Genomic DNA, 26,778 nt, shown 5'->3' on the forward strand with positions numbered 1-26,778 from the left:
ATTTTATTTTGGCATCATTCTCTGCTGGTCTGCACTGCTTTTTTCCCATTTGGAGATATCTGTGTTAGAAGCATTTCATTTGTGTGCATATACTTATAAATGTGTGCGTCTGCTTCTTTGCTGCTTGGAGCTCTATTGACAGCAAAGTCATTTAACTTTAACTTGCATGGCAATAATCGCACTTTTGGTTTACTTAACTTAATATCAACTTGCTGAACATGTGCACAATTTACAGGCTCTTTCCCTTGGCACACACGATATTGTTTTTTTTTTCATGGAGAACATTTCTTGCTTATTCTAAATATTCTAGATATTTGATTGTGTCTTTTTACATGCCGGCAACATACAATTGATTTTCTGATCTGTATTAGTTTTGCTGGCTACATTGTTGATGTAAAGGTAATTACATTTGGTGAATACATCTACTGATAGAAAAATAAAATGAGAGCCTTTTGGTTAATTATTTTTGGAGCAGTCTTGAATTCACTTTGCATTCTGCTGGATTTTGCAAATAGACCCTTTATATTTTTAAGAAAAGCTTTTGGTGGGGAATGTGGGCAATAGTTTTTGGTGGAGAATTCTAGGGAAATTATTCAAACAACTTTGGATTGGAGAGTTCTGTGGGCAGTGTACACTGTCCTGGGGCACACTCTCCTTAGGTGCACTGCAGAGGTGATCCAGTTTACGATTGGTGAATCCCAGAAACTTTTGAAGTGGAAGGTAGTAGTGTGAGTCTAACGCGATTAGAGGTTGTGTTATTATAGTGATGGTAGAGCAAAGTGTTGGTTGTATTATTATTATTGTGATAATGCAATATTAGTATTGTCATTTTTCTTTATTATGTGTCGACTTTATATGTATTTGTGTTGATTTATTTGCCTTTGGTAGAGTTGTTAGTCAGGAATAGGATCTTAAGTCAGGTATACCTGGTACAGGTTCTGTGAAGGATTAAGGTGTGGCATGCCAGGTCCCCAAAGTTCAAGTCTGCGATTTCCTTAATGGTCAAAGAATGATTGTACGTGTGCACTAATTTGGGATGGAATAGTGGCAGTAGTTTATTTGTGCAAAAGGGTAAATTATTTCGGGTTCTGAGTAGGCTGTCACTCTTCGAGGACAAGCTTGTGGAGTGCTTGAGTACTGCTACTATGTGGTAGTACACTTGTGGTGATTTTGAATTTCCTTTCTGTTTCCCAGGGAGTGAAGTCTGCCTATATTTGAGCTGTTTTAGTGTGTGGATGTGGCTGCAAATGTGACATAAAGAAGTGTTTAGCTGAGCTTATTCATGGGTACGGAAAATAAATGTGAAAATAGGCGTGGCCGCATGGGTCAGTGTGGGCCATCTATGGAGTGGCCTCTGTATATACTGCTCGAACCACACAGAACATGAGGCTAGGAAATTGCACAGAGATGACATGAGCTACCTTTGGGAACTGCAAACTTAAGGATTCAGGCAGTTATGATGCAAAAACATGCAATCATTCCCAAAACACTGTGGAAGGAAAACACGTAGGACCTTTACTACAGGGTCTTCAACACCAACAATACAATTTGCTTAAGGTGAGTGGTCAGGCTTTGGAAGGCTGGTGCACTAATTAGATTTACGGCTAAAACCAGATGACAGAATAGATTATGTTTTATTTCAGTTTCTTGCATTTGTTTATGTTATAAAAGCTCAACTGGTTAATTTAAGCACCAGATATGTCTGTGTGTAATCAGTCGGAGAACTGAATCCTTGTTGGTGTACTGAGGAATAGTGACGCCTATTTATATATTTTTTTAAAAAATGTTATTGACGTTTATCAAAAATATAAACCAAGGTTGGCACAGAAACCCTCAGAGCAGTGCTTTGAAGCCGCTGCAGCTCACTGTACAATTTCTGACAACATATCATACAGATACAGTTCAAAACAGACATTAAGCAATACCCTTGATTCTCAGCGTCATGTGGCCTCAAAGAAGCGTATCTCGCTGTCCATGTCTAGGCAGGCACGGCTCAATATCTATCCCTCGGAATTCAGCCCAGTCCTTCCAAATTCTGTAGTACTTCTGTGGGCATCCCCGGGCCTGGTACACCAGGTCCTCCAGGCCCATAGAGTAATCCATGCCCCACGTCTAGTGAGGGGGCTTCTGCATTGTTCCAGCCACAGCAGCGCTCTTTGACATCTGGTTCCTCCCACAGCATCCGCACTATGCAATAAAATCAGTCTTGGTTCCCTGGGGATCCTCCAGCCATCACCGCCCCCCGAGTGTGATGTGTATTACAGCACTACAATGTACCGGCCTGCAATTGAAAACACTATGGATATGAGATTCATTATTTTAAAACTGCAGTACACACAGTAAAAGATAGGCTGCCAAATAAATAAAAAACAAGTGGGTTCAAAATATATATATTTTTAGTAATACATTATCAGACTGTATCTACAGCAAAGTGTTTCTTACAAGTTTCAATTAGAAGGACACAATCCAGAAAGAGATAACACCCTTTCATTACCTCTCTAAAAGAATAAATATGTCATCACGAAGCTTCAAATGACTCCAGCAACTAAAACCACACCTGGCTCCCGAGGAGCCTTTAGATTTGCTGATTAACCAACTGCACACATTTACATGACACATATACATTTCTTTCAGGTGGCACCGTAGGCACCCGGGCAGGAAGGCTTGTTTCTCCTTCCATCATGTGTCCCTCCGTAGTTTTTGCAGTAACGAGGCCACGTCCCTTTCCCTGACGTCAAATGCACACCAGAGTCAGCAATAAACTCATCACGAACGTTTTAAAAAACACTAGGGTAGAACGTATTCTGTAAAACTAAAAACAAGTGGGGCGGTCGTTTCCAATAGACCCTGCCCTTTGGGACCACTGCAGCTATACGGAGAAGCACCAAGTTCAAAGACAAACAGAATGAAGAACTAGGGAAAAGAACAAAACGCAGCACAGCATGAGGCAAACTCTAAGAGAACACCGTGAAATAATCTACTGCGATAACTGGTTGATACTGAAGAATTACAAGTGCGGACTGCAAGTCCCAGGATGCAAAGGAAAAGAATAGACCCGAGATGCCCGCTCCACTGGCGTTCGGCAACTCCATATTTACGGACAGGGGGGGGCAATGACAATGTCACATACAGTGGCGCAAGTTGGGCTTGCGCGGGTGAGTAGCGCCCGCGCACACAAACCGGATGTGCCCAATTTAAAGGTATGCCGGTGAGTCAGGTGCGGAGGATCCGTGGTGCTCCTCCCCCCGAGAGGACAGGCAGCAAGCAACCGGGGCCCGAGGCGCAGCGCTCCGTCCTCACCGCTCGGCTGAGCGGGCGTTAATGTCTGTATAAAGCCGCTGCTCGTGGATCCTTATTAGCTGGATGGCCCATCAGTCACGGCGCAGTCCGAGTCATAAGAGGCGGGAGTCCCGAGGACCCCGCCTGGGCTCCGGCTCCAGAGGAGGAGGCGAGAGGAACCGGATCCGTGCAGCCCTGCAGGGAGCGGACAGCTCGAGTGCCCCTTTGGCCCCTACGGCTACCCTGAGCACGGGCTCCGCTGCCCCTCTGGTGACCCCGCCTACCCAGAGTACCAGCGCATCGACCCCTCTGGTGACCCCACCTACCCAGAGTACCAGCGCATCTACTCCTTTGGTGACCCCACCTACCCAGAGTGCGAGCGCATCTACCCCTCTGGTGACTCCACTTACCCAGAGTACAAGCGCACCTACCCCTCTGGTGGCCCAATCTACCCAGAGTACCAGCGCATCTACCCCTCTGGTGGCCCAACCTACCCAGAGTACCAGCGCATCTACCCCTCTGGTGGCCCAATCTACCCAGAGTACCAGCGCATCTACCCCTCTGGTGGCCCAATCTACCCAGAGTACCAGCGCATCTACCCCTCTGGTGACCCCGCCTACCCAGAGTACCAGCGCATCTACCCCTCTGGTGACCCCGCCTACCCAGAGTACCAGCGCACCTACCCCTCTGGTGGCCCAGCCTACCCAGAGTACCAGCGCACCTACCCCTCTGGTGGCCCAATCTACCCAGAGCACAAGCGCATCTACTCCTTTGGTGGCCCCATCTACCCAGAGTACCAGCGCATCTACCCCTCTGGTGGCCCAACCTACCCAGAGTACCAGCGCACCTACCCCTCTGGTGGCCCCACCTACCCAGAGCACAAGCGCATCTACTCCTTTGGTGGCCCCATCTACCCAGAGTACCAGCGCATCTACCCCTCTGGTGGCCCAACCTACCCAGAGTACCAGCGCACCTACCCCTCTGGTGGCCCCACCTACCCAGAGCACAAGCGCATCTACTCCTTTGGTGGCCCCACTTACCCAGAGTGCGAGCGCATCTACCCCTCTGGTGACTCCACTTACCCAGAGTACCAGCGAATCTACCCCTCTGGTGACCCCACCTACCCAGTGCACGAGCGCATCGACCCCTCTGGTGACCCCACCTACCCAGAGTACCAGCGCATATTTCCCTCTGGTGACTCCCCCTATCCAGAGTGCGCGTGATCCTACCCTTCCAAGTACCCTCTGTACACGAAGCTGGAGCGCACGCGAACCCACCCCCACCGTTATTTCATCTACTAGGAGGAGCAAGAGTGCTGCTGCGCTTGGCAGCCCCCCAGTTACACGGAGCAGAAGTGCCCGCCCGCCTCCAGTTGCTCTCCCTACCCAGGACGCACCAGTCCCTTTGGGTCATCCTTTAAGCCAAGGTGCTCATCGTCCCCAAAGCCAGAGCCCCGTTGACCCTCTTCTTCTTGCGACCTCTACACAGACCGCCCCATCCCCTCTGGTTCCTCCTTCTACCCAGAGCGCCCCAGCCCCCTTGGTTCCTCCTACTCGAGGCGCCCCACCCTCTCTGGTTCCTCCTTCTACCCAGAGTGCCCGTGCCTCTTCTCCCAGAAACCAGAGAGCCACCAGCCCTCGGCATCTTGCCGCCCCTCTGGTTCCTCCTTCTACCCAGAGCGCCCCAGCTCCCCTTGTTCCTCTTCCTGCCCAGATAGCTTCTGCCCCTTCTCCTCGAAGCCAGCGTGCCGCTGCCCCTCCGGCTCTCCCCTCTTCCCAGAGTTCTAGCGCCCTTGGCCCACCTAATTCTACCCATAATTCAACTGATCCTCTGGTTCGCCTCTCTACCCAGACCGGACGTGGCCTCATCCCTCTTACCCCTCCGGGACCCACCTTTTCCCTGATCCAGTGTGCCGCTCCTTCTCTGACACCCTCTTCTGTCCATAGCAGAAGTTTACCTCCATCAGCTATTCACCCCTCAACCCACAGTAAAAGTGTGCCTGCCCCTCTGCCACCCTCCTCTCCCCAGAGTCATACTGCCCTACAGGTATCCAACTCTACACAGAGACCAAGTGCTCCTGCGTCTCAGGTGCTCTCCGCTACTCACAGGAGGAGGGCGGCTCCTGTCCCTCTGGCCCCCTCTTCTCACCACAGGAAGAGTCACCCAGCCCCTGTGGCACCATCTTCTACCCAAGGCCCATTCATACCCTGTTCTAGCCAGAACACTAGTGCCCCGGCCCTCTTAACTCCCACCTCTACCCAGAGTACCCTTGCTCCTTTGGTACCGTCTTCGACCCTAATCAGGAGTGTCCATACCCCTTTGGTAACACCCCCTACCCAGAGCAACAGTGCCATTTCCTCCACGGTTGCCACATTTACGCAGCGCAGCGCTGCCTCCCAAGTGGCCCCTTTTGGGCAGAGCAGAAGTGCCCCAGCGGGTTCCCGCTCTACCCAGCTCAGGAGTGCCTCTACCCCGGGGGCACCCCCTCCTGCTCAGACCAGCAGTGCCTCTGGTGGTCCCCTGGTACCTCCATCTCGCCCCGCCATGGCCTCGGACGCCAACACCTCCACAAGCTTCAAGGAGGAGCTGATGTGCCCGGTCTGCTATGACTCCTTCAAGGATGCTGTCACCCTCCCGTGCGGCCACAACTTCTGCCGGGACTGCGTGAGCCGCTCATGGGGCTACCGCGCGGACCAGGCCTGCCCCATCTGCCAGGAGGTGTCCTCCCTCGAGGCGCTGCGCACCAACCACACGCTCAACAACCTGGTGCAGATGCTGCGCCAGGAGGAGCGCCAGCGGGCGCGCAGGGGCAAGGAGGCGCTCTGCGCCCTGCACCAGGAGGAGACCAAACTCTTCTGCCTGGACGACAAGGAGGTCATCTGCGCGCAGTGCCAAGCCTCAAAGCAGCACGAGAACCACAAGGTGCGGCCCGTGGCCGAGACCGCCAGGGACTACAGGGTATGAAGCTGCCATTTTTTTTATTTTTTTACTGTTGTTAGTTTCAGGTCATTTGATGTGTCTCACTATAGTGTATTACCTTATTGTGTTCATAACCCTTTTAATGATTGTATTCTCTTTATTTTTCAAATATTACATTGCATATTGACATCTTTTCTTGCATGTATCAAACTGATTTTCATTTCTATCTTATTTTTGTTTCTCATATGTTTTAAATGTACTACATACCTTATTCTCCTGTACGTCATGTTATCTTTTGGGATGTGAATGCCCCTTGCATGGAGCGCAGCCGGGTTCCCCCAGCACTGAGTACCAGACTGCTAGTATCTGGTATCCTGGTCTTTGAATTTGGCCATAGCTTCACACTAATCTAGTGTGTGTGCCTCGAGGCCTCCATTTGACATGCATGATGTTCTAGACCTGTCTTGTGGCCTATAGGGGCGTGCCAAGGCTGCCCTCATGGTCAGACAGTGGACTATCCCTTTCGTGGGGTTACCATGTAGAGCACTGGTGACGGCTTGTTCGTGACTTCTAGTTGAGTCTAGACCTTTTTGTCTGGGTAACTGGAGTAGATTCTTGCTGGCCCATTTGGGTAAAGTTCTGCTTCTAGGTGCTATGGCCTGGGCTTCAAAAGCTTGTGTGCAAAAATAACATAGGTCTGCTGGTTCTATTGTGGGTTCCCCCATCCTGTCCACAAGATGGTGGTGAAGTTATTTCCCAGACAGTGGGAGTGTAATGCTGATAGCCTTAAGCTGGAGGGAGGGGGGGGCAAGTCTTTTTCAGAAACTTGATTCAGTCCTTTTGCTGAGAGGGGCTGCTGATTAGTCTCCCTGACCACCACCATTTGATAGATAGTCGGGGTGATGGGTGGGACTGCAGTCTGTTCTTCAGAATTGAAGGGTCCTTTGCTTTAGGCCAGCCTCTTGTCTTTTTGCTGATCAATAATCAGTGTGGCTGTTGATAGCCGTGTGCAGACAACTCACACCTGTCTGTACCTCTGTTGTGGATGTTCAAGACTACCCTGCTACGATGAGCATCACTCTACACAACACAGCTGCTATGTCAGGAGATTATCCTAGGGAGGACAGATGAAAGTAGAGCTGACCCAAACTGGTTCCCAAAGTGCCCAGATAATCCACATCCCTTGTCTGCTTTGACTGTATAAAAGTAGGAGCCACTGACCCGCAAAGAGGCATGCGCCAACGAGCTGTGCTACTTCATTCTGAAGACAGCGTCCAAGGTTGCGTTATGTCTCTACAAGAACTGTGCATTTACTGACCTTTTGACCTCCGTGGCCCTCCTGAGACTCACCTAGGCCCAGAAGCAGGTTCATCACTGGAGGACTGCATCATCGCCGGTCCTTTGAATGCCTCTGAGGACTCGGTGATGACATCCAATGTACCTGCCGCATGTGGGGGGATCCACCGGCTGGTGCTCCTCCTCCCAGACGAGGGAGCAAGAAGCAAGCGTGCTGCAAGTTCTCTCTAAAGGAAAAGGGCTAACTTGACTGCTGCTGTGGTGAGAAGTAGGAAATTGGGACTGTTTTTAAAAAGAACAACTAAGTCCGCAAACAATAAAAGGCTAATCTGCACATGATACCTGCCCTAGAACTCTAACCCAAAAGGGTAGAACCTGCTCAGTCCCAAGAAGGACAGTCCCTTAGGAGTGTATGACTTGGTAGCTAAGCACCAATGAAGCAATTGTGCTTGTAGCCTGTTGTGTTTAGTATTAAGTTTTCAATGTGTATCAAAGTACTTTTCTTTATCAAAGTAAAGCACTGGATTGGACAGTCGTTTTTTGCGCTGCCAGGTGGTTGTTGAGTACTGACTTTGTGCACCTGGACTCTATCTCCCGAGAAGCATGTGACTGTTCACCATTGCTACCACTGAAAGTTGGTGTTGTCCTGCTCCGTATTGCCGAGCCATGGTAGGATTGAACTTGGGACATAAAAGGCAAATAACCCCAGCCCCACCCGACTGTGGCCCAGTAGTCCCTGCTCGTCTTGTCCCCAACTCAATCAGGGGCTGACTATTGGCGGCTCACTGTGCAAAAGCTAGTTCAAACTTTCAGCAAAAGATCTACAAGTTCAACTCGTGTACAGCTTTAAAAATGACTCCACATGATAAATGCAAATTTGGGTGGACTAGACCATGTCCCTAAAGAGTTAAGAGCTCTCTGGAAGAAGGCCAGGGAGGTCCATGTAAATTTTATTTTGGAGACCAGTAAAGGAAACTGGTGGGTAAATACTGTGGAAGGCTCTGGAAGGGCACCATCTGGTGTCAAGTTTCTTAGCATGTTAACACGTGTTTTCCCCAGCCGCACTTTGTATATATCCCCAAATTTGATATCCATTGTTTTCCCAAGGCAGTCGCTGGCTTTGATACCTGTGTACAATTGTCATAGGCACCAGGCTTTGTCTTTTGATGGGTTGAGTCTAGCTGATACTCTGAGCTTGCCATAGGGTCTCCTGGTAGCCAAAACTGGAGAAGAGGAGGAGGAGGACAGATAGGTTGAGAGGGAGAAGCTGAGATTTGCTCACCAGGAACAGGAGGAAAGGAGTCGCAAGTGTGTTGACTGTGGGCCAGGGGGACTGAAGAGGGTCCTGGTGCATTCAGACTAGCACATATTGGGAGGCATTTGGTAAAGGGACCCAAATGTATTGAAGTGCGTATACACCAAACACATTTTTTATAAGCAAGTATCAATGGGAGGAAGTTTTCCACCCTCGAAGGTGGAGGAGCCCATAGGACTTTATAGTTGAAAAGAAGTATCTTAAACCCAAGAAGATTCTCCCTTCTCCCCGTGGCCAGTGTCACAGGTTTAGTAGCCAGTGGAGAGGTCATGGAGTATCCAATTGCCTGAGTTCAGGGGGAGATCATTGGTAAGTCGGATGAGGTTGATGTATGAGAGAGAACCAAGGTCCTAGTGTTCTGTTGGGCAATGATTTGATTGTCTGGTTTAGTAGCGGGACCAGAAGCCTATGTGGCATTTCCCATGTCACCAGTGTTGACTATAGCCTGGTGTTTGGCAGTCTTAGGAGGAGACTGGAACCCTGCCAGATTTGACAAGACCCGAAGAAGGTAGTGAGTGGATCACAGCGGACTCCCACTAAGCACTGCTCCTGGCATCTTTTGTTCCAGCTCCCGGCTGAGAGGAGAGTGAGCTACGTGGAACAGATAGGGGTTGTTAACTTCCAAGAGGACTTACCCGAGAGAAATTCCACCAGGCGCAAGCGAGTGCCTGCACTGGGTGGACTTTGGATGGAAGCCCGGGACCAGGTCAGCAAAGAGATGTAGAATTGCATTTATTCTGACAGGGCGGTTAGACTGCTGGTCAGTGTGGCTGTGAATTCTGAGCCAGGTATTCGCGAGAGTCGAGTGGTTCCACCAGTACACAAGAACTTTAGGTTGTCATTGGCCCACAAAGTGCCCTAGGTAAGACTCTTCAACATTAGAAAGACTCAGGATAGTTTGGGCCCTTTAGGATGCACAGATAAGTTCTGCATATTGTCTCACTTACTAATTAAGAGGTAAATCAGGAGGTAAAACCAAGGCACCATTAGTGCATCTGTCAACTGTAGGTGTCGGTTTGAGCTGGTGATGATATACATTGTTAGTTCATTCAACTACCCAACTCCCTGGCAGATGGTGCCCAGGGGAGTAGGCATCAAGCCAGTAGCCATGTGGGGTGGACGGGGGAACCAAACCAGAAAGCTTCCTAATCCTCCTCACCAAGAACACGTTTGCGAGCTACTTGTTGGGGACCAGGGCTGTACACCATGAGACATGATCTGGTCCTAACAGATGCCCCGCTCAAATCATACTACATGGAACTTTACTCCACTACATGGCTGTGGACAGACTGACTGTGACATTACATAGGTTTCCAGCCTTTGCAGCATGTGGAAAAGTAAAGTACCCCCAGGTCAGTGAATTTAAAAAAAAAACTGAATATCTCTTACAATTTCTGCTTTTCATGTAATGCAGTATTCCTAGTTTTGCCCAACTAACAGGAAACACATGCTAACTAATTACATAGCAGAACAAACAAATGGAGAAAAATATAATCGATGTTAGAAATATGAAGTTATCTTTGAAAGCATCTCGAAAATGTCCAGTTTTGGGATTACAATATTTTGCACTCACTCTGGCCAGAATAGCAGAGACACAAGCGTTGGTGGTGTGCACCAAATCCCTGTGGTCAGGCATGCTCAGCCAGCAACTCCGGAACCCAGACCGGCTGCTGAGCCTCAATGTCTGTGACTTCTAGTGGAGCAGGAGGGACGGCCAAGTCGAAGGCAATATACAAGACTTCTGGTCTTCGTCCAGGGATGCACACTTGTTCCACTAGTAACAACTCATTGCTTTCGGATCCTGTGTAGGACCAGGGCCCTCTCAGCAGTGTGACTGTCTTGCAGGGATTCCGTCTTAACGTTGTAGCGGGGCCTCTACAGTGTGAGCTTCATGCAGGGACATTGTTTGTGCTGCAAGGGTTGCACTTCCGTCTTAGAAGTTTATTATCTCAGCTATTATCCTCTTCCTTTAGCAGTGCATTTATAGTGCCAGAAACCAATCTTTAAACCCACCACCATCTAATATATATTTTTTTCACCATTCCACTATAAAAGTATTTCAGTTGTTTTGATTGTACTTGATCAGGGATTTGCAAGCTGCCATAAAAAGCACACCAGAATTCTGGGCTACCCCGTGTTAGTGCATCAATTATTTTGTCCGATTCTTGCTCCCACCCTGCACCCGCTGAACTGTAGTGGGCCACGTATGCCCACGAATAGACAATTGTGATGGTGGCTTGCATGTAAAGGTTCACCATTGCACCAACCAAACTTGAGTCTGCATAAGTAGTCTCAAAGAACTAGTACAATCTATATAGAAAGAGGCAAAACAGCAGCCCCTTTCAGCTTTTGTCTGGCACTTGCTTTTATCTTGTCACATTTCTTTCAAGGCCAGAGGTCATTTGTCAGCTTATGTCTTCTTACAATTGGCTGCTTTATTCTGCAGATTGCTGTTTTCTTTCTCTTACTGCAAAGTTGGAGGATTTTGTAAACTTAACTGTCTGACTGTCATGCTAGGGTATAGCGAGTGTGAAATGAAAGGCCTTAAGATGTCTGGTTTATTTTTTTTCCTAACACATCAGTAAAATAGCTTGTAAATGAGCTGTACACATATCAGCATCTATTAAAGCACATTTTTTGTGGTTCTAATACTATAGAAAGCTTTGTTCATCACTCTTTACTTGGTGATGTGCAAATAATAAATATTTGCTGAACCCCGATTTCTACACATTGCTTGCATGCTATATAGTTTTATCAGTAAATCTCTGCCAGTGGGGACATTTTATGGCAATATTAATGGGAAATGTGGGGTTCATAAGGCTTTAGCAATATATTTATTGAAAGGGAGAGTTTTTTTTAATAATGAACTGAGAAACCTTCATGTCCCTCCCTAATGTCAATTCATGTTAGTGAAGAAAGAGGCAAGTGAGGAATAGGCTAGATTCTTAATATACAGGAAGCAAAGGTTTAGTCTATTAAGTCAGTGCTGTTTTTACAGCAGACATGCTGAACTCTGATATTTGAAGATTCTCTCATAAGTGATAATGAGTACAAAATGTGGCTTGGTGAAATAAAATACTTGCCTAGGATCACACAACTTAAGATTAGCTTATAAGTCAAGAACACTACATTTGGGTCGAGTACATTATTCAAGTCACTAAACTTGCTGGTTTAGTAATATTTTAAGGATATATATATATATATATATATATATATATATATTTTTTTTTTTGAGGCTTTGTGCTACCACAACAAGACTGTGTTGTGAAGATGGTCAGGGATTACTTAGCCTCGTCACTATTTCTCAAACCCCTGGACCAGCCTTCGCTGTTTAAGTTAACCATTGTTTTGCATTTCTTAAAGGGTGTTTCAGATTTATATTCCCCACTACACCAATTGTCTTGCTGCAGGGAGACCTGAATTTGCTTTTGACTTTCTTGATAGGGTTCCTGATTCGAGCCTCTACATAGCTGCCATATGAGGCGTTTGGCATTCAGAACACTTTTCAGTAGTAATTACGTTGACGGGATGCGTCACTGAGTTGCAAGCAATGAGTGTCTGTCCATCTTTCACTTCTGATTTCCACTCCAAGTTGGTCCTCTGAACCAGAGCCGCTTTTCTCCTTAAGGGTTGTCACCCCCGTCCCATCTGGGTCAATCTGTTACCCCTCTGCTTCCGTTCAAAGAGGAGGAGAGGCGCCATAGGATGGATCCAGAAAGGGAAGTTAGTGTTTGCATTCATCAGACTGAGTATTGCTGAAGTGATGATCAGCTCCTTGTGGGTTAGAGGAAGGATAAAAGGAGCATCTATTAAAGATGGAGCATCTTGTGCAATAATATCGGCTATTCTGTAATTAATTAACAACCGCTGAGGACATACAAGCGTATCCCATCAGGGCTAAGCGTTCTGCATCCGCGTTACCAGTGGTCCCTGTGGCTGATATACGTATCGCTGCTACGTGGGCATCTCAGTATAGCTTTCCAAAGCATTACTGCTTAGATACTGAAGTACAGTGAGACGGCCATTTTGCTTGTTCTGTCATCCAGGACTTCCTTGTGTAACCCTTTTCAAGTCCCTCATCCAAGTGCTATATTGTCTGGTAGTCTTTTCCACATATGAGGGGTCTGCAGGTAAAAATATCATCAGGAGAAAAAGTTACATACCTTTGGTAACTATCTTCCAGGTGGATACTCAATCTACCTGTAGATTCTTCACCAAACATTCCTGCCTTCACAACTTGTACATTGATTATAAATCATCGTGTATTCATAAGATTGAAACGTTTATTTTGTGCTGCGCCTTCTCAGTTTCACAGAATAAAAGCACAGGAAACTGTCAGTATGCTGGTTGGGTGCTTTATGCTTCCAATGAAGTCCCTGGGAGGTCGTTGCTGACATTGACACAGAGTCTGCGCCTTCTGATGCCTTGGATGAGCTGTCGCAAAAAGTTTCCAGTTTCAGATTGGCATCAGACCAGTATCCGCCAGAAAGATTGTTACTGAGGAACATAACATGTCCCATGGCCCCTCTTTGAGCCAAACTACGTGGAAATGAACAGGACCTAACTATTCAAATATTTAAAGTAAATGGAGCCCGGAAACCAAAACCTTTCATAAAGAGCCTTATTAGATTAATGCACCAGTGCTACCCTATTTTTTCACCTCCAAATGTTGAGACACAGATTTGTGAAGAATCTTGTCACTTGGACAAGTAGTTAAAAATCTTTCACACCTATGGTGTTCCATGAATTGATGATAGGAACTGTAACCTCCAGAGTGCACTTCTCCATGATCTCAACAGCCAGTAATTTTGGTTCTCTTTCTCTTCTTCAGTGCCTACCTGTTTTGTTCATGGGCAGTTTAAATGTGTTAAATCCATTGAATGCAAAACGCAAGGCCATACAAAAGTACTCCTTTTTAGGTCGAGCATATCAGTGTGCAAGAGCTGCTTTTCTCGACATGTAATCTAGTCTGTGGGCTTTAACCACGCCAATCTTGCGCCCATCACTTTCATCGTTTCTGGGCCTGCCTTTCAAAAATCCCTTGATGTCATTGGTAAACGCCTTAAGTTTGTCCCACCTTGAAGCTTCTTTGTTTACTGCCTAGGAGACTGACCCTGTTACATGGATTATTGCACTATCGGCCATGTGACATAGTGTGGTGCACTATTTCTCTCTTTGGCTTCGTGCTTAGGCCGGTATGTTGTTTGTTCATCTTGCTGTATATTTTTTTTTTTGTTTTTTTGGGCGATGTCTCTGCGGTCTTTTTTTTTTTTTATTTTTTTTTTTTTTTTATTTTATTTAATTTTTGTTGCAATTTCCAATTTCATGTAGCGCGAACGCGACTTGAAGGTTTTGGAGCGTTTTTTTTTTTTTTTTTGTAGTTTGATGTAGCACAAAATTGATACAAATGTGTTACAGTGCTTTACATGTGAATCGGTTACATCACAAAAGAACACTTTCATTTTTGGAAGCAAGGGGAGATTAAGGGCCTAATTCTGAGTCTGACGGGCGGCGGAGGCCGCCCGCCAGACTTCCCCCCTCCGAAATACCGCTCCGCGGTCGAAAGACCGCGGAGGGTATTCCGAGTTTTCCCCTGGGCTGGCGGGCGGTCTTCGCAAGACCGCCCGCCAGCCCAGGGGAAAACTCCCTTCCCACGATGACGCCGGCTCGTAATAGAGCCGGCGGAGTGGGAAGGTGCGACGGGTGCAGTTGCACCCGTCGCGTATTTCAGTGTCTGCTTTGCAGACACTGAAATACTTTTAGGGGCCCTCTTACGGGGGCCCCTGCCGTGCCCATGCCATAGGCATGGGCACGGCAGGGGCCCCCAGGGGCCCCGTGACTCCCCCTCCCGCCATCCGGTTCCCGGCGGGAGAACCGCCAGGAACTGGATGGCGGGAGGGGGAGTCGGAATCCTCCATGGCTGCGGAGCGCGCTCCGCAGCCATGGAGGATTCCTACGAGCGGCGGAAAGTCAGCGGGAGACCGCTGCCTTTCCGCGTCTGACCGCGGCTAAACCGCCGCGGTCAGAATGCTCGTAGGAGCACCGCCAGCCTGTTGGCGGTGCTCCCGTGGTCGGTGGCCCTGGCGGCCACCGACCGCCAGGGTCGGAATGACCCGCTAAGTGATTTGCCGAGACTCGCAGGTTGTTGATCCGGTGTTGAGACTCAAACTGTGTTCTCCAAGCTCCAAACTCGACAGCTCTGGCACTTGCGCCACATCCTGTTCCTTAGGGTTCTTTCTCTGGTGCGTGTTGGGGTAATCTAGGAATAACTCGTATTAACAAAAGCGCTATAAATCATTTGCCTCAACCTTGCAGAGATGAAGCTGTGAAAAACCTATGTCAGGATTGTAATCTGTGACATTCTCGTTCTGTCAGGACCTCTGCAGTGGGTGCATTAGCTAACTGATTTGAGTAGAGCTTAACACTAGGCGATAGCACATGCTCTTGATAGCCTCTGGAGAGTCACCAACCAAGTACATAGGTTAGTTCTAGACAAGAAGATGGCGAATGGTGTTGTCTTGAAAATGGTGGAAAAGGAGTTGTGACTCCAGACCCAAGCACTTCACGGCCTCCAGCTAGATAGCAAAATACATCTAGCCTTTGGATGTAAGTTGGGCCTCTTCAAATAGTTCAGTTAGTGCAAACTTGATGCAAAGGTATTGCAGCGCTTTAAATGAGCACCAGTAACGTTACACAAGAACACGTTCATTTTTGGTAGCAAGGGGAGATTACGTGATTTGCCCGAAATCACAGGATGGTGAGCCTGCGTGTCTCATTTAACTAACACTAATAGGGTCTAAGAAAAGATTTCTCCTTATTCGCACCAGTTTAACTCATGACCACAAGAGTCAGACACTAAAAAGTGAGCCGATGACCTCTGCAAAGGATCTGCCTCTCTGCAGAATATGCCAGAGTCGGAGAACTGCATAATTCTAGTGGCCCTTCCTCTTACTAACCTGCACCAAGAGGAGACACTGCATGCTTAATGTGGGCTACATAAATGATCGTTATAATTTTATTATTACTTCATTAGTTGTGTGATGGAGTTATGAAGAGGAATGCATCTTTTCAACTGCACTATGTATACATGTTGCAGTCTAGGTTTCCAATACAGGAGTCAATCTTTTCTCTAAAGTAATACATGATTCATATTTATGACTTGAGGCACTGAGAATTTGTGGCTGGCACAACATCTTGTTTCTGCTTCACAGACTTGGACACATCAAGCTCTCAGCATTATCACAACATTGATCTGTTTCAGAGCAGTGGTTCGAAGTCTCTTCAAAACACAAATATTCCTGTCACATGACCAAACTATTTCTGGACATCTTCTTGGACTTTAAGAGAGGTCAGAGCTGAGTCACTGCCTGAGGGGGACATGACTGTCTTAGAGTATTCTTAGTGTGTTCTACAACTACACACCAGGAGTACACTAATGCTGTATGCTTTATATTTGGGGCTTCACAAGTTCTCCTTCAGAGGGTATATGGTCTAACCAAGCCCTGTGGTGTAAGGAAGGTGCCTTATGGAGTCACTTAGTGGTTAGGTGAAATTATAGCCTTAAAAACCCATATGGGGACTGCACCATTGGCACAGTTCTGTTTTGCCAGATGATCTGAAAGTTGCACCGCTCCCTGGCCCAGCTGTTCCGACAAAGTCCATTATATGGCTGGGCCAAATTAATTCTCACATGGTTTGTCCCAGCCTGTAATGGCACAAACAAGCTTAAAACGATGGAGAGGACTGTGCCTCACCATATTTCAGAATATTGTATTTGATATCACAATTCACACAGAGCTGCTTGCCAGCTGTAAAAGGTCTGTTTGATTTCTCATTCATGACTGTGCCACACAATGAAACTGTGTCAAAACCGTAAAGGGGACCAAGTATCGGCATGATATAACACAAGGCACAAGGTATCTAGTGACGTGGACAGTGGCCACCCTTGGCTGAATCAATGTCAACATACTGGTCTGCAGGTCTATTTTGAATGGATACCTTTTTCCAGCACCTAATTGAGCACCATGAGATTTACCTGTCAAATGATTTCCCGGGAAGCAGAAAGATGGGCTTGTCTGATTCACAGTCATTTGCTTGTATAGTTTCAACTCACTTGTGTAAATGGCTTGATTTACAAAACATAACTAGCAGAGCCATGAATCCAGGCCGGTTGGCAGCCCAATGCCCCCTCCTCCCTGTGAACATTTGTTACTGTTTCACTTCTGTAATTCTAACTTGCCATTTAAAATGAAGCAGATGATTTGTGGTCAGTCTTTGTTTGCTTCTGTACACAGAGGTTTGGCCTACTTTGCTAGTTGCATGTCCTTGCACTATGGGTCAGTCATCTGCGGCTTGGGCTGCAAAGCCATGGCTGCTTCATAGCATATTCAGGCTGGGTAACTTTTCACTTCATAATTTGTATGGGCATAAAGTACTTTCTTTTCAAATATTTTGAACACTGGAGTTTTCTACTTGCTGGAAATACTTGCTTTGGGCATCTGTCATCAGTCTCCTCGCTCAGAGCGGAGAGATGTCGGTGACCTCACAAGCTGATAGTGAGTGGCCTATTTATAGAACATAAAGTGACACAGGAAGCAGTGCACTGCACAGCAGCTTTTCTATTTCATTTTTATGTTGCACTTCTTATGTGCTATATACGTATTATAGGTATAATTTGAGGTTATTAGAAAAATGTATTGCACGCCATTATAGAACACGCATGTCGTTTGAAGGACTGGGAAGGCAGGATCCATGCCAGGCTTGCAGGGTAATCACTGTGTAAATAAGTTCCATATAAATTATTTTTATGTAACTTATTTTATGTGGGTATCAAGAAACTCTGACATGGTTCTGGGCCTACCTTGGATTCCCAAGAAAAACATAAATTTGAATCCTTTTCATAGACCTAAACAATATCCATCAATCAGCCCTGTAGGAGCCCCTGTGGGCACCACTGATATAGGCAAAAAAACACTCTTGTCCAAGCCCAGGCTTCCTGCTCTACTTTTAGAGGTCCAGATGGCAAGACCAAGACTTCAAATTTTGGGTAGCCACCCTAACAGAGATAATGCTCACTTCATAAATGTGAGCCAGTGCACAAATGTATGCACCAGACAGACACTGTCAAGGCCCAGGAGATTCAGGTACACATATATGTTCTACAGAGTCCAGTCCTGAGCAGAGGGCTGTCATGAGACTATTAACCCAAGGCAGTGCTTAAATGAATACAAAGTACAAGCCTTTCTTTATTTCCATGTTAAAACAAATCAGTGCTAGATGGGCCAACAGGATAGGCTCCAGAGGTGCAAACAATGGGGACCTTGGATCACAAGGTCCCCAATGTTTGCACCTCTGGAGCCTATCCTGTTGGCCCATCTAGCACTGAAGCTGTTTCACCAATCTGCACTCATTTGAAGCCTCCTGTTCAGTTAAGCTACCTCTTCTGTTATTCTCTTTGTATACAGTCAGTGTTTTTAAAAGTAAGGTTGGTATTGTCAGTGTAGAGGAATACTTCCTTTAAAAGTTTAACACAGAGAAAAACATGGCTGCCCCCTTTCTTTGCTCCTAACTCTATCCCCCCCTCATTCTCTAGGTTAAATGCCATGAAGGGGCCTCTTCGTGGTTTGTTTTGGTGCTATAAAAGTTTAGGTAAACCCACTAGAAAGGGCTGCATCTCCAGGGTATCCCAGCCAGTCTGTAGGAATGAGGGGAAAAAACACTCCTGAGATGGTGGCCTTGTTGCGTCCTCTTTCCTGCAGCAACAGGCCTGGAAGGGTTGCTGTGGCACCTGGCATACATCCACTACACTCCAAACAAAAAGACATTGTCGTGTACAACACAAATAGCTCTAACTTTCAGAGACCTGTTGCTTTACAAATGCCTGTTTATTAATGTTGTGTTCGAGAGTTGGCATGCTTTTATATAGCATGTGATAGTTGCTGCAGTCTTTTGCTTCATAACCCTAAAACTAAACAATTTGAATTTTCTCATGTTCCCAGCAAAATGTTCTGTCTTTCTTTCAGTTTGTCAGTTCCTGGGTTGGCTGATGTGGACTTTAGGAACACCCAGTCATGACAACTCTTTAAATGTGAAGTTTATCAGAAATAAGGTTGTTACTTTGGGAGTCATGGCAACCCTACCAACTCAATAAAGCCATTCTGATTAGGTCCATGCGCAGTTCCAACAGATCTCTGCTCAACTTTTGGTAGCTATGGCACAAGCAACAGGCAATCCCCTGTGAAGTGTTGAGTTCAAGCAGTACGAACAGTTAAGAAGTGACGCCCACAAAACACAACTCCCAGACCCATGTAGAAAAATAGAGAACCTTAATGAGCAAAGACACCAAGATCATCTGAATAGCTTACGCTGAACTGGAGTTATGTATTTCTTTTTAAGGTATATAGGGGCTAGAAAAAGTAAAGTGCCATGGAGGGGGAAAAAAAAAATTGTGGTTGATGGGGACCTAGGTACAAATTCAGGAAGACCACAGTGCAGTCGAGGTCAGATAAGCAAAGTGCCATGTCCTGGTAAAACATTCTACCTTTTGGACTAAGGTCCGGGTTTAAATATTGGAAGATGGAGATTGTCCATCATCCTGGTGGGGGACTTCACATCCATGAGGCCAAAACTACCCTGCCCACAAATGTATAAATGACCACTAATCTTGCAGTCATTTCTAGAGCTGTTGATGCTTATTTAAATTTGACACACAGGTCTGTCAAACTTTTTTTTTATTTTAATTAAAAAAAAAAAAAAGCTTACTCTGTCTGACCATGGGAGGTGTGTAACCATGGGGGAGACGTAGTAGTATCTGCCATGGTTACACCAATGGGCTGCCCATATATAAACCTGGCAGGCAGACTATTATCTTGGTGCAAAGGATACGCTGTCTTTATTGCAATGGAGTATCCTTCCCGCCCAGATTTAAATCTGGCCCTTAGTTTCCCATGGCTGAGAGTGAGCTTCTTCTGGCCGGTCCTGAGCCCCTAGCACTGAAGGGTTGGTGCCAGGACACCATGTCTCTCTCCATCCAGATCTTCTATAGGGTCTAGTACTTTTTATTTGGGTGGGCCCTCTTTGACTCGGCAGTCTTTCTGCTTTTTGTTTCCATGAAACAGGTCAAGAGAACGTCTCTCACTTGATCCCGAGAGAGTTGTTCCTGTTCCAATCCCTGGATGCCAAATTGCTTGTATGACTCTTATTCTTGTAGCAGGGCCTTCCTCTCCAGATTAAGTCTTCCAAGATCCAGAAATGTTCTGAGTGTGGTGGGGGTGGTAATGTTTAAGGTGCCAGATTTTTTGTTTACTCTAGCTAGTGGCTGAAAAAAAAATGTAACACCTATTTTCTCACAGCCCGTGAGCACTTCCTACTGGAGCACTTTGTTTCTGACTTACTGTAAAATTAGCCAGGATCCCCTGTTTCCATGAGGCAGGTCTATCTTAAGCTTCCTGGCCACTGCCTTCCTGGTAGGGTCTAAACTGGTTTTCCTTCCTACTGTGGCTGGAGCCTTCCTGTTTAGGAGGTTCCTGGGAATTATTGGAGAATCCCTCCCTTGGTACCTCAAGTCAACCCCCCTCTCCACCCACAACCCCACCCCAAATGTATTTTTTTATCTTCCATTTTTTTGCTGACCTTGTTTGTGTTGACTTTAGGACTCCACACATTTTACCACTGCTAACCAGTGCTGAAGTGCATGTGGTCATTCCTTAAAACATGGTAACGTTGGCTTATCCCCAACTGGCCTATTTACTTATAAGTCCCTAGTAAAGTGGTACTAGATGTACCAGAACCTATAAATTAAATGCTACTAGTGGACCTTCAGCACTTTGCTTATGTAGCTCCTTAAACATGGCTCAGGCTTGGCCAGTGCAGCCTCTGTGTGCAGGTATAAACTTCCATTTCAACCTGGCAAAATAAACCTTTTGCCAGGGCCAAACTTCTTTTTTAGTATATGTCACCCCAAGGATCGATCCTAAAAAGCCTAGAGGGCAAGGTGCAATATATTTAAAAAGTAGGACATGTAATTTTAAGTTTCACATGTCCTGGTAGTGGAAAAACTCATAAATTTGTTTTTTCACTACTGCAGGGCCAGCTTCTTCCATGGGTTAACGTGGGAGTTACCTTATTACATTTAATAATCTGTAACTTTCAAATGGGAACAGGTAACCTGCTTGTGTTTGAAATTACAATTTTGAAAATTCCTGTGTTTTTTTAATTTTTTTAAAGTTGACATTTAGTGCCTGCAGCCTGTCTCTGGGTCCAATGACTCGGTCTAAGTGACACAGTTAGGCTTTGTATGCTTCTCCTAGATACCTACAACAATAGAGAGCTTGGCTGTGCCGAGATGGGCCATGACTGGCAGGATGGGGCGCGGAGCTAGGCTCAGCCATATAACACTTGATTATGCTGTGTACTGCCTCCACACAAAGGGTTGCATACCCCCTGTAGTGAGTCTGGAACCAGGGCAGGGAAGGCATTAGGTCTGTGCAGTTCAAAGAGAATTTCTAGAAGCTTCTCCCACCTTCCATAGGAAGAGAACCAGGTATAAATATTGGACCTCCGATACCACCACTTCAGTACTATTCTGAACCTGTGGATACTCTACCAGGAAGAACTGCTGTGCTGCTGAAAACACTGCTACTCTGCTTCCTTGCTGAATTTCTGCTAGTCTGTCCTGCTGCTCTCCTACCTGAGTCAGAGGGATTGGACCTGCGCTTGAACCCCAGACTCCCAGAGTAATTCCAAGGGCTAGTCTGCTAGCTTCTTGTTCAGAGCCACGGGGACATACCAGGCTCACAAGTACCTGAACCAGCAACCATATCTGCTGAAGCAAGCACCTGACCCCAAAGTAATGCCCCTCAAGTCCTGTACCCTTGGTGTGGGCTCAGTGGAGCAGAATTTAAGTCTTTGGGCTCTTTACGCAACTGTGATTTGGCCTGTTGGTGCCAAAACCTTGTCTCTTGCACTGCCCGCCAATGCAAAGTTCCAGCAACCCGACACTTAACGGTACAGCATTGACAGCTTGCAGGGAGTGCCATCGCAAAGCACCGTCCCAATCACTCACAACAAAAGGATCTTCGTCTTAATGCAACTGCTGTCTGCGCTACATTGTTGACCAACTGTGACACTTCCCTGCTCCTCGTGGCCCCCCTTCACCGCGAATGGGACTCTTTGCACTGGACTGAGAAGGTAACTTGTCAACTGGACTAACCTGGTCCCTGTACCCAACTTGTGACTTTCTCCCTGTCTTGCACTCCAGATAGCGAGTGCAGCTTTGGTCATTTTGGTGATATTTTCACTTAAATCCTTTAAATTGTATAGCTCTTGTTTTACTGATGGAAGTTTTGTTATTTTGGCCTTGATTTATTTATTAAATTGTGCTCTATTCTCCTAAAGTAGTGTGGGAGTTTTCTTGTGTAATTTTCAATTTGACTGTTTGCAATGCGGCATGACTACTATGTACATTGCCTTTAAGTTGTGACTGCTCTGTGCCAAGCTACCAGAGAGTTGAGTACAGATTACTTGGGGTTTTACTTACGACTTCACCCGGAGGAGAATAGGGGTTGCTGCTTGAGAATTATTTCACCCTTCCACTCTTAATTTCTTACACTCAGAACTTCCCACAGCACACCTCAGGATCTGTGGAAGATTCAGGACTGCCCTGCTGTCCAAACAAGGAAGACTGAACGTGCCTGCCTTGAACCCAGGATCCCCAGAAGGGACCCTAATATTCAGTTGGCTGACCTTCTCTTTAGGGACACAGCAAGCTTCCAAATGCCTTCCCTAGAAGTGCCCAGCTGACCAGCAGCAATTTCACATGCCTGAGCCCTGTTTGCTGGCCTCTGCTGGTCTGCTGCAGTGAGTGCTGCCCCAAGAGGTGTGTGCACTGTGCCCTTGGATGGTGTCCGTGTACTCCTTGCTGCAGCCTGCAAGAACTAGCCTCCAGGTGAAAATCCTGATGTTTTGGACTCTTCGTGATTGCAACGATGGTCTGCATATCCCGCTAGTGCAAAGATCTGATGGTGGTCTACTCTTCACATTACCACCTGTGTTTGCCACCAGCACAAACCTCCATCCTTCCCACCGACGCAGTACTGTGGCTCCTCCCATAGAACTTTACTATGTGAAAAAGTAAATGCTCCACTGGGATGAACCTGGTCCCTGTAACGACCTACACTCTGTGGTGGGCCTGAACTTATGACTTTGACCCAGTCCAATGTGACCAGATAACCAAAAATGACACTTTGAAATTCCAAAACTCTAGTTCTTCTTATTGGATTTTTGCGGGTCGGGTGTGAAAGGGGAGTCTGTCGTTGAGGTATGTCGGGCCCGTGTTGTGGAGGGCCTTGTGTGCGTGGATGAAGATCTTGAAAGTGATCCTCTTCGATACTGGTAGCCAATGTAGGTCTCTGAGATGGGGGGGAGATGTGGTTGCAGCGTGGAATGTCCAGAATGAGACGTGCGGATGCGTTCTGGATTCTTTGCAGTTTTGTCTGGAGTTTGTTTGTGATTCCTGCATATAGGGCGTTTCCGTAAACCAGTCGACTACTGACCAAGGCGTGGGTTACGGTCTTCCTGGTTTCGAAGGGAATCCACTTGAAGGTTCTGCGGAGCAGGTGGAGGGTGTAGTAGCAGGAAGAGGAGATGGCATTGACCTGCTGAGTCATGCTGAGTGTGGAATCCAAGATGACGCCCAGGTTGCGTGCGTGGGTGGTGGGTGAGGGTGCGGATCCTAGGGAGGTGGGCCACCAGGAGTTGTTCCAGGCTGAGGGGTTGGTGCCGTAGATGAGTAATTCTGTTTTGTCTGTGTTTAGCCTTAGGTAGCTAGCTTCCATCCAGCTGGCTATGGTGTGGAGTCCGTTGTGGAGGTTGTCCTTTGCAGTGGTGGGATCATTCGTGAGGGAGATGATGAGCTGATTGTCGTCGGCGTAGGAGACTATGTTGGTGTGGTGTGTTTGTGCGATGTTGCCGAGGGGGGCCATGTATACGTTGAAAAGTGTGGGGCTGAGTGAAGATCCTTGAGGGACGCCACAGGTGATATTGGAGGCTTCTGATAGGAACGGCGGGAGGCGAACTCTTTGGGTCCTGTCCTTAAGAAATGAGATGGTCTTTCATTGGTTGCTGGCTCCAGGTCTGGGGTTATGATTGGTGGATAGGGCTGGGAATCTGATTGGCTGTTGGTTCTAGGGCTGAGAATCTGATTGGCTGTTGGTTCTAGGGCTGTGATTGGTGGATAAGGCTGAGAATCTGATTGGCTGTTTGGTTCTAGGGCTGTGATTGGTGGATAGGGCTGAGAATCTGGCTGTTGGTTCTAGGGCTGTGATTGGTGGGTAGGGCTGAGAATCTGATGGGCTGTGATTGGTGGATAGGGCTGAGAATCATAGGGCTGAGAATCTGATTGGCTGTTGGTTCTAGGGCTGTGATTGGTGGATAGGGCTGGGATTCTGATTGGTTGCTGGTTTTAGGGCTGGGGCTGTGATTGGTGGTTAGGAATAGGGCTATGATTGGTGATTAGGGCTGGGTCTCCCATTAGTTGTTTCAATCAGGGCTTGAAATTTGATTGGCTAGGGTTAGGACCAGCTTCTTATTGGCCAGTAGGGCTATTAAAGGCTAGGACTGAGGGCGTCTCAGCCCGGGCGTCGAGACAAAGGGCGGAGAGGACCATGGCAGCTGCCTGTTTGGGACTGTAAGGGCGGAGATGCCTGTTTGGGCCTGTAAGGGCGGAGAGGACAAGGGCAGCTGCCTGTTTGGGCCTGTAAGGGTGGAGAGGACAAGGGCAGCTGCTTGTTTGGGCCTGTTTGGGCCTACTAGGGACTAGGGCCAGAAATGCTGCCCAATTCTCTGTGGACCAAGAATGGTTTCAGCCCCTACACATCCTGCAACATGCAAACACATATTCTACAAAGGTATCCAACTCATGCATCACAAACTGACCACAGACAGATTGCATTGCCACATCATCCAACACAATACCCTTTATACAACACATATCCCCCACAACTACAACAGTCAAACACCTGCCTTCTCACAGCAAACACTACTCTGTCCACTCCCACTAACACAACCTGTCAGCACCCACACAACACAAAACTACAGTATACATTTCTCTGTCTCAGCCTTCCAGATACACTCTCTCTGCTAATACTAACCAGCAACACTATCCGCTGTTTGCTCCACACAGACCACCTGTCATCATAACAATGCCCAAACCCTGCCTTCAAACACACCATCTACAAACACTCTTCCCCTCTCTACACCAATTACACACAACTATACAATCCCCACATTTCACTCCACCACACATATTACCTCTTCCAGTCATCGCAACTAACACTAACTCCCCTGACACACATCCATCACCTCTTACACACCTCGTACATTCGTCTCCAAAACACATCAACACCCCATCTAACACTCAAATTCCACTCACCAACACTAACTCACATACAAATCCCTCACCAAAAACAACTACACCAACATCCCCTCTCACTTTTCCACAAAATCAATACCAACCACAAACATCAGCACATCAAAGCAACACAAACTTACATTACACTTATCGTCATACCCACTCCCACCCTCAGGACTACACAAAGAATACAAATTCCATCCTATCTCCACCCCTACTTTCTCACTCTTCACAAACCCCTACCACAAGCACCCCAACCCAGCAACTTTCATTCACTCGCCTCTCCTCCATTGCACAGTTTAGAGCCTTACATCATGATCCACATGCTCCTCCACCACCCCTAACCCATACTCCATCCACACTAAGCAAATGCAAACAAAATAAAAAACATGCCACTCATAGCAACCTCACATCCCCTTGTCTATTACATAATAAAACTACCCTACATAAAAACAGTACACTCCTCATGGCTCTCTCAGCCACCAAGTCCACCACCCACACACACACACCCAACAAAATGCCTCCTTAACCTGCTGGAAGAGGAACACAATATTGAAAAGCAAGACTATTGTGAGCCTCAAACAGTTATCACAACTAGCAACTCTCCTGCTTCAAGCTCACATTATACTGCTTCCCCTTCCCCTAAACAAAACAACACTACCACTAACACACCTTTTCTAAACTGCCAGCTCATAAATGCTCGATCACAAGCACCACATCTACGACCTGCTCACAGACACACAACCTGACTTACTATTCATAACTGAATCCTGGTTGGGAGATGACATGGCCCCAGTGTTGCACGAAGCCGTTCCTCCAGGCTATCAAACAATCACACAAAACCGTATAGGCCAGAGAGGAGGTGGACTAGCTATTATATTCAAACAGGCATTGAACCTCAGTAAAACAGACAACATCTCCATACAAGGTTGTGAAGCCCTCCTTACCAGATGCCACCCTACTCCAACTTCCTCCTGTAACTTTCTCCTCCTTTACAGACCTCCACCTAACAACTCCACATTCCCAGATGCTTTTCTAGACACAGTCTCAAACCTTATTACACTATACTCTATACTCCAACCTATGCATTCTTGGGGATCTAAACATTTGGTTTGACAAACCCAATATGCCCCATCCAAAAGCTATCACCACTGGCCTAGTCGCATTGAACCTACATCAGATTGTACACAATCCCAAACACATCGCTGGTCACATCCAAGATGTCATTTTTGCTAAGCCTGAACTAGTTACTATTCATAGCATCACACCAATCACTTGGTCAGACCACCATTTGATAACTTTCCGACAATCAACTCCACAAATCAACACACCCCACAACTACTTACATACATACACCTATCGACCATGGAGCAAACTCAATTTGGATGACTTAGAAACACAACTAACAGCCAACACAGATCTAGATACAATTAATTATGTGCCAAAACGTTGAGTGGCTACAGGAAGCTTTTGATATCCTAATACCACTCAGAAAAACTATACACGACAAAAGAAAACCAACACATTGGAGAAACACAGAACTTAAAAAGATAAAGTAACA

The 26,778-nt window shown here is 46.8% G+C and overlaps 1 protein-coding gene across 2 annotated transcripts in view; it reads left to right on the plus strand.

Annotated features, from left to right (window-relative positions):
- The first annotated feature begins 2,381 nt into the window (after positions 1–2,381).
- The window catches only part of TRIM35 (tripartite motif containing 35), a 134,269-nt gene continuing 109,872 nt past the window's right edge, over positions 2,382–26,778 (plus strand). For both annotated transcript variants that reach the window (XM_069233747.1, XM_069233746.1), the window contains exon 1: positions 2,382–6,237. In XM_069233747.1, coding sequence (XP_069089848.1) covers positions 3,364–6,237 — 2,874 coding nt within the window. In that variant the 5' untranslated portion in view covers positions 2,382–3,363. The remainder of the gene's footprint in view (positions 6,238–26,778) is intronic.

This window comes from Pleurodeles waltl, chromosome 5 (genome assembly GCF_031143425.1).
Source record: "Pleurodeles waltl isolate 20211129_DDA chromosome 5, aPleWal1.hap1.20221129, whole genome shotgun sequence".
NCBI classification, from domain to species: Eukaryota; Metazoa; Chordata; class Amphibia; order Caudata; family Salamandridae; genus Pleurodeles; species Pleurodeles waltl.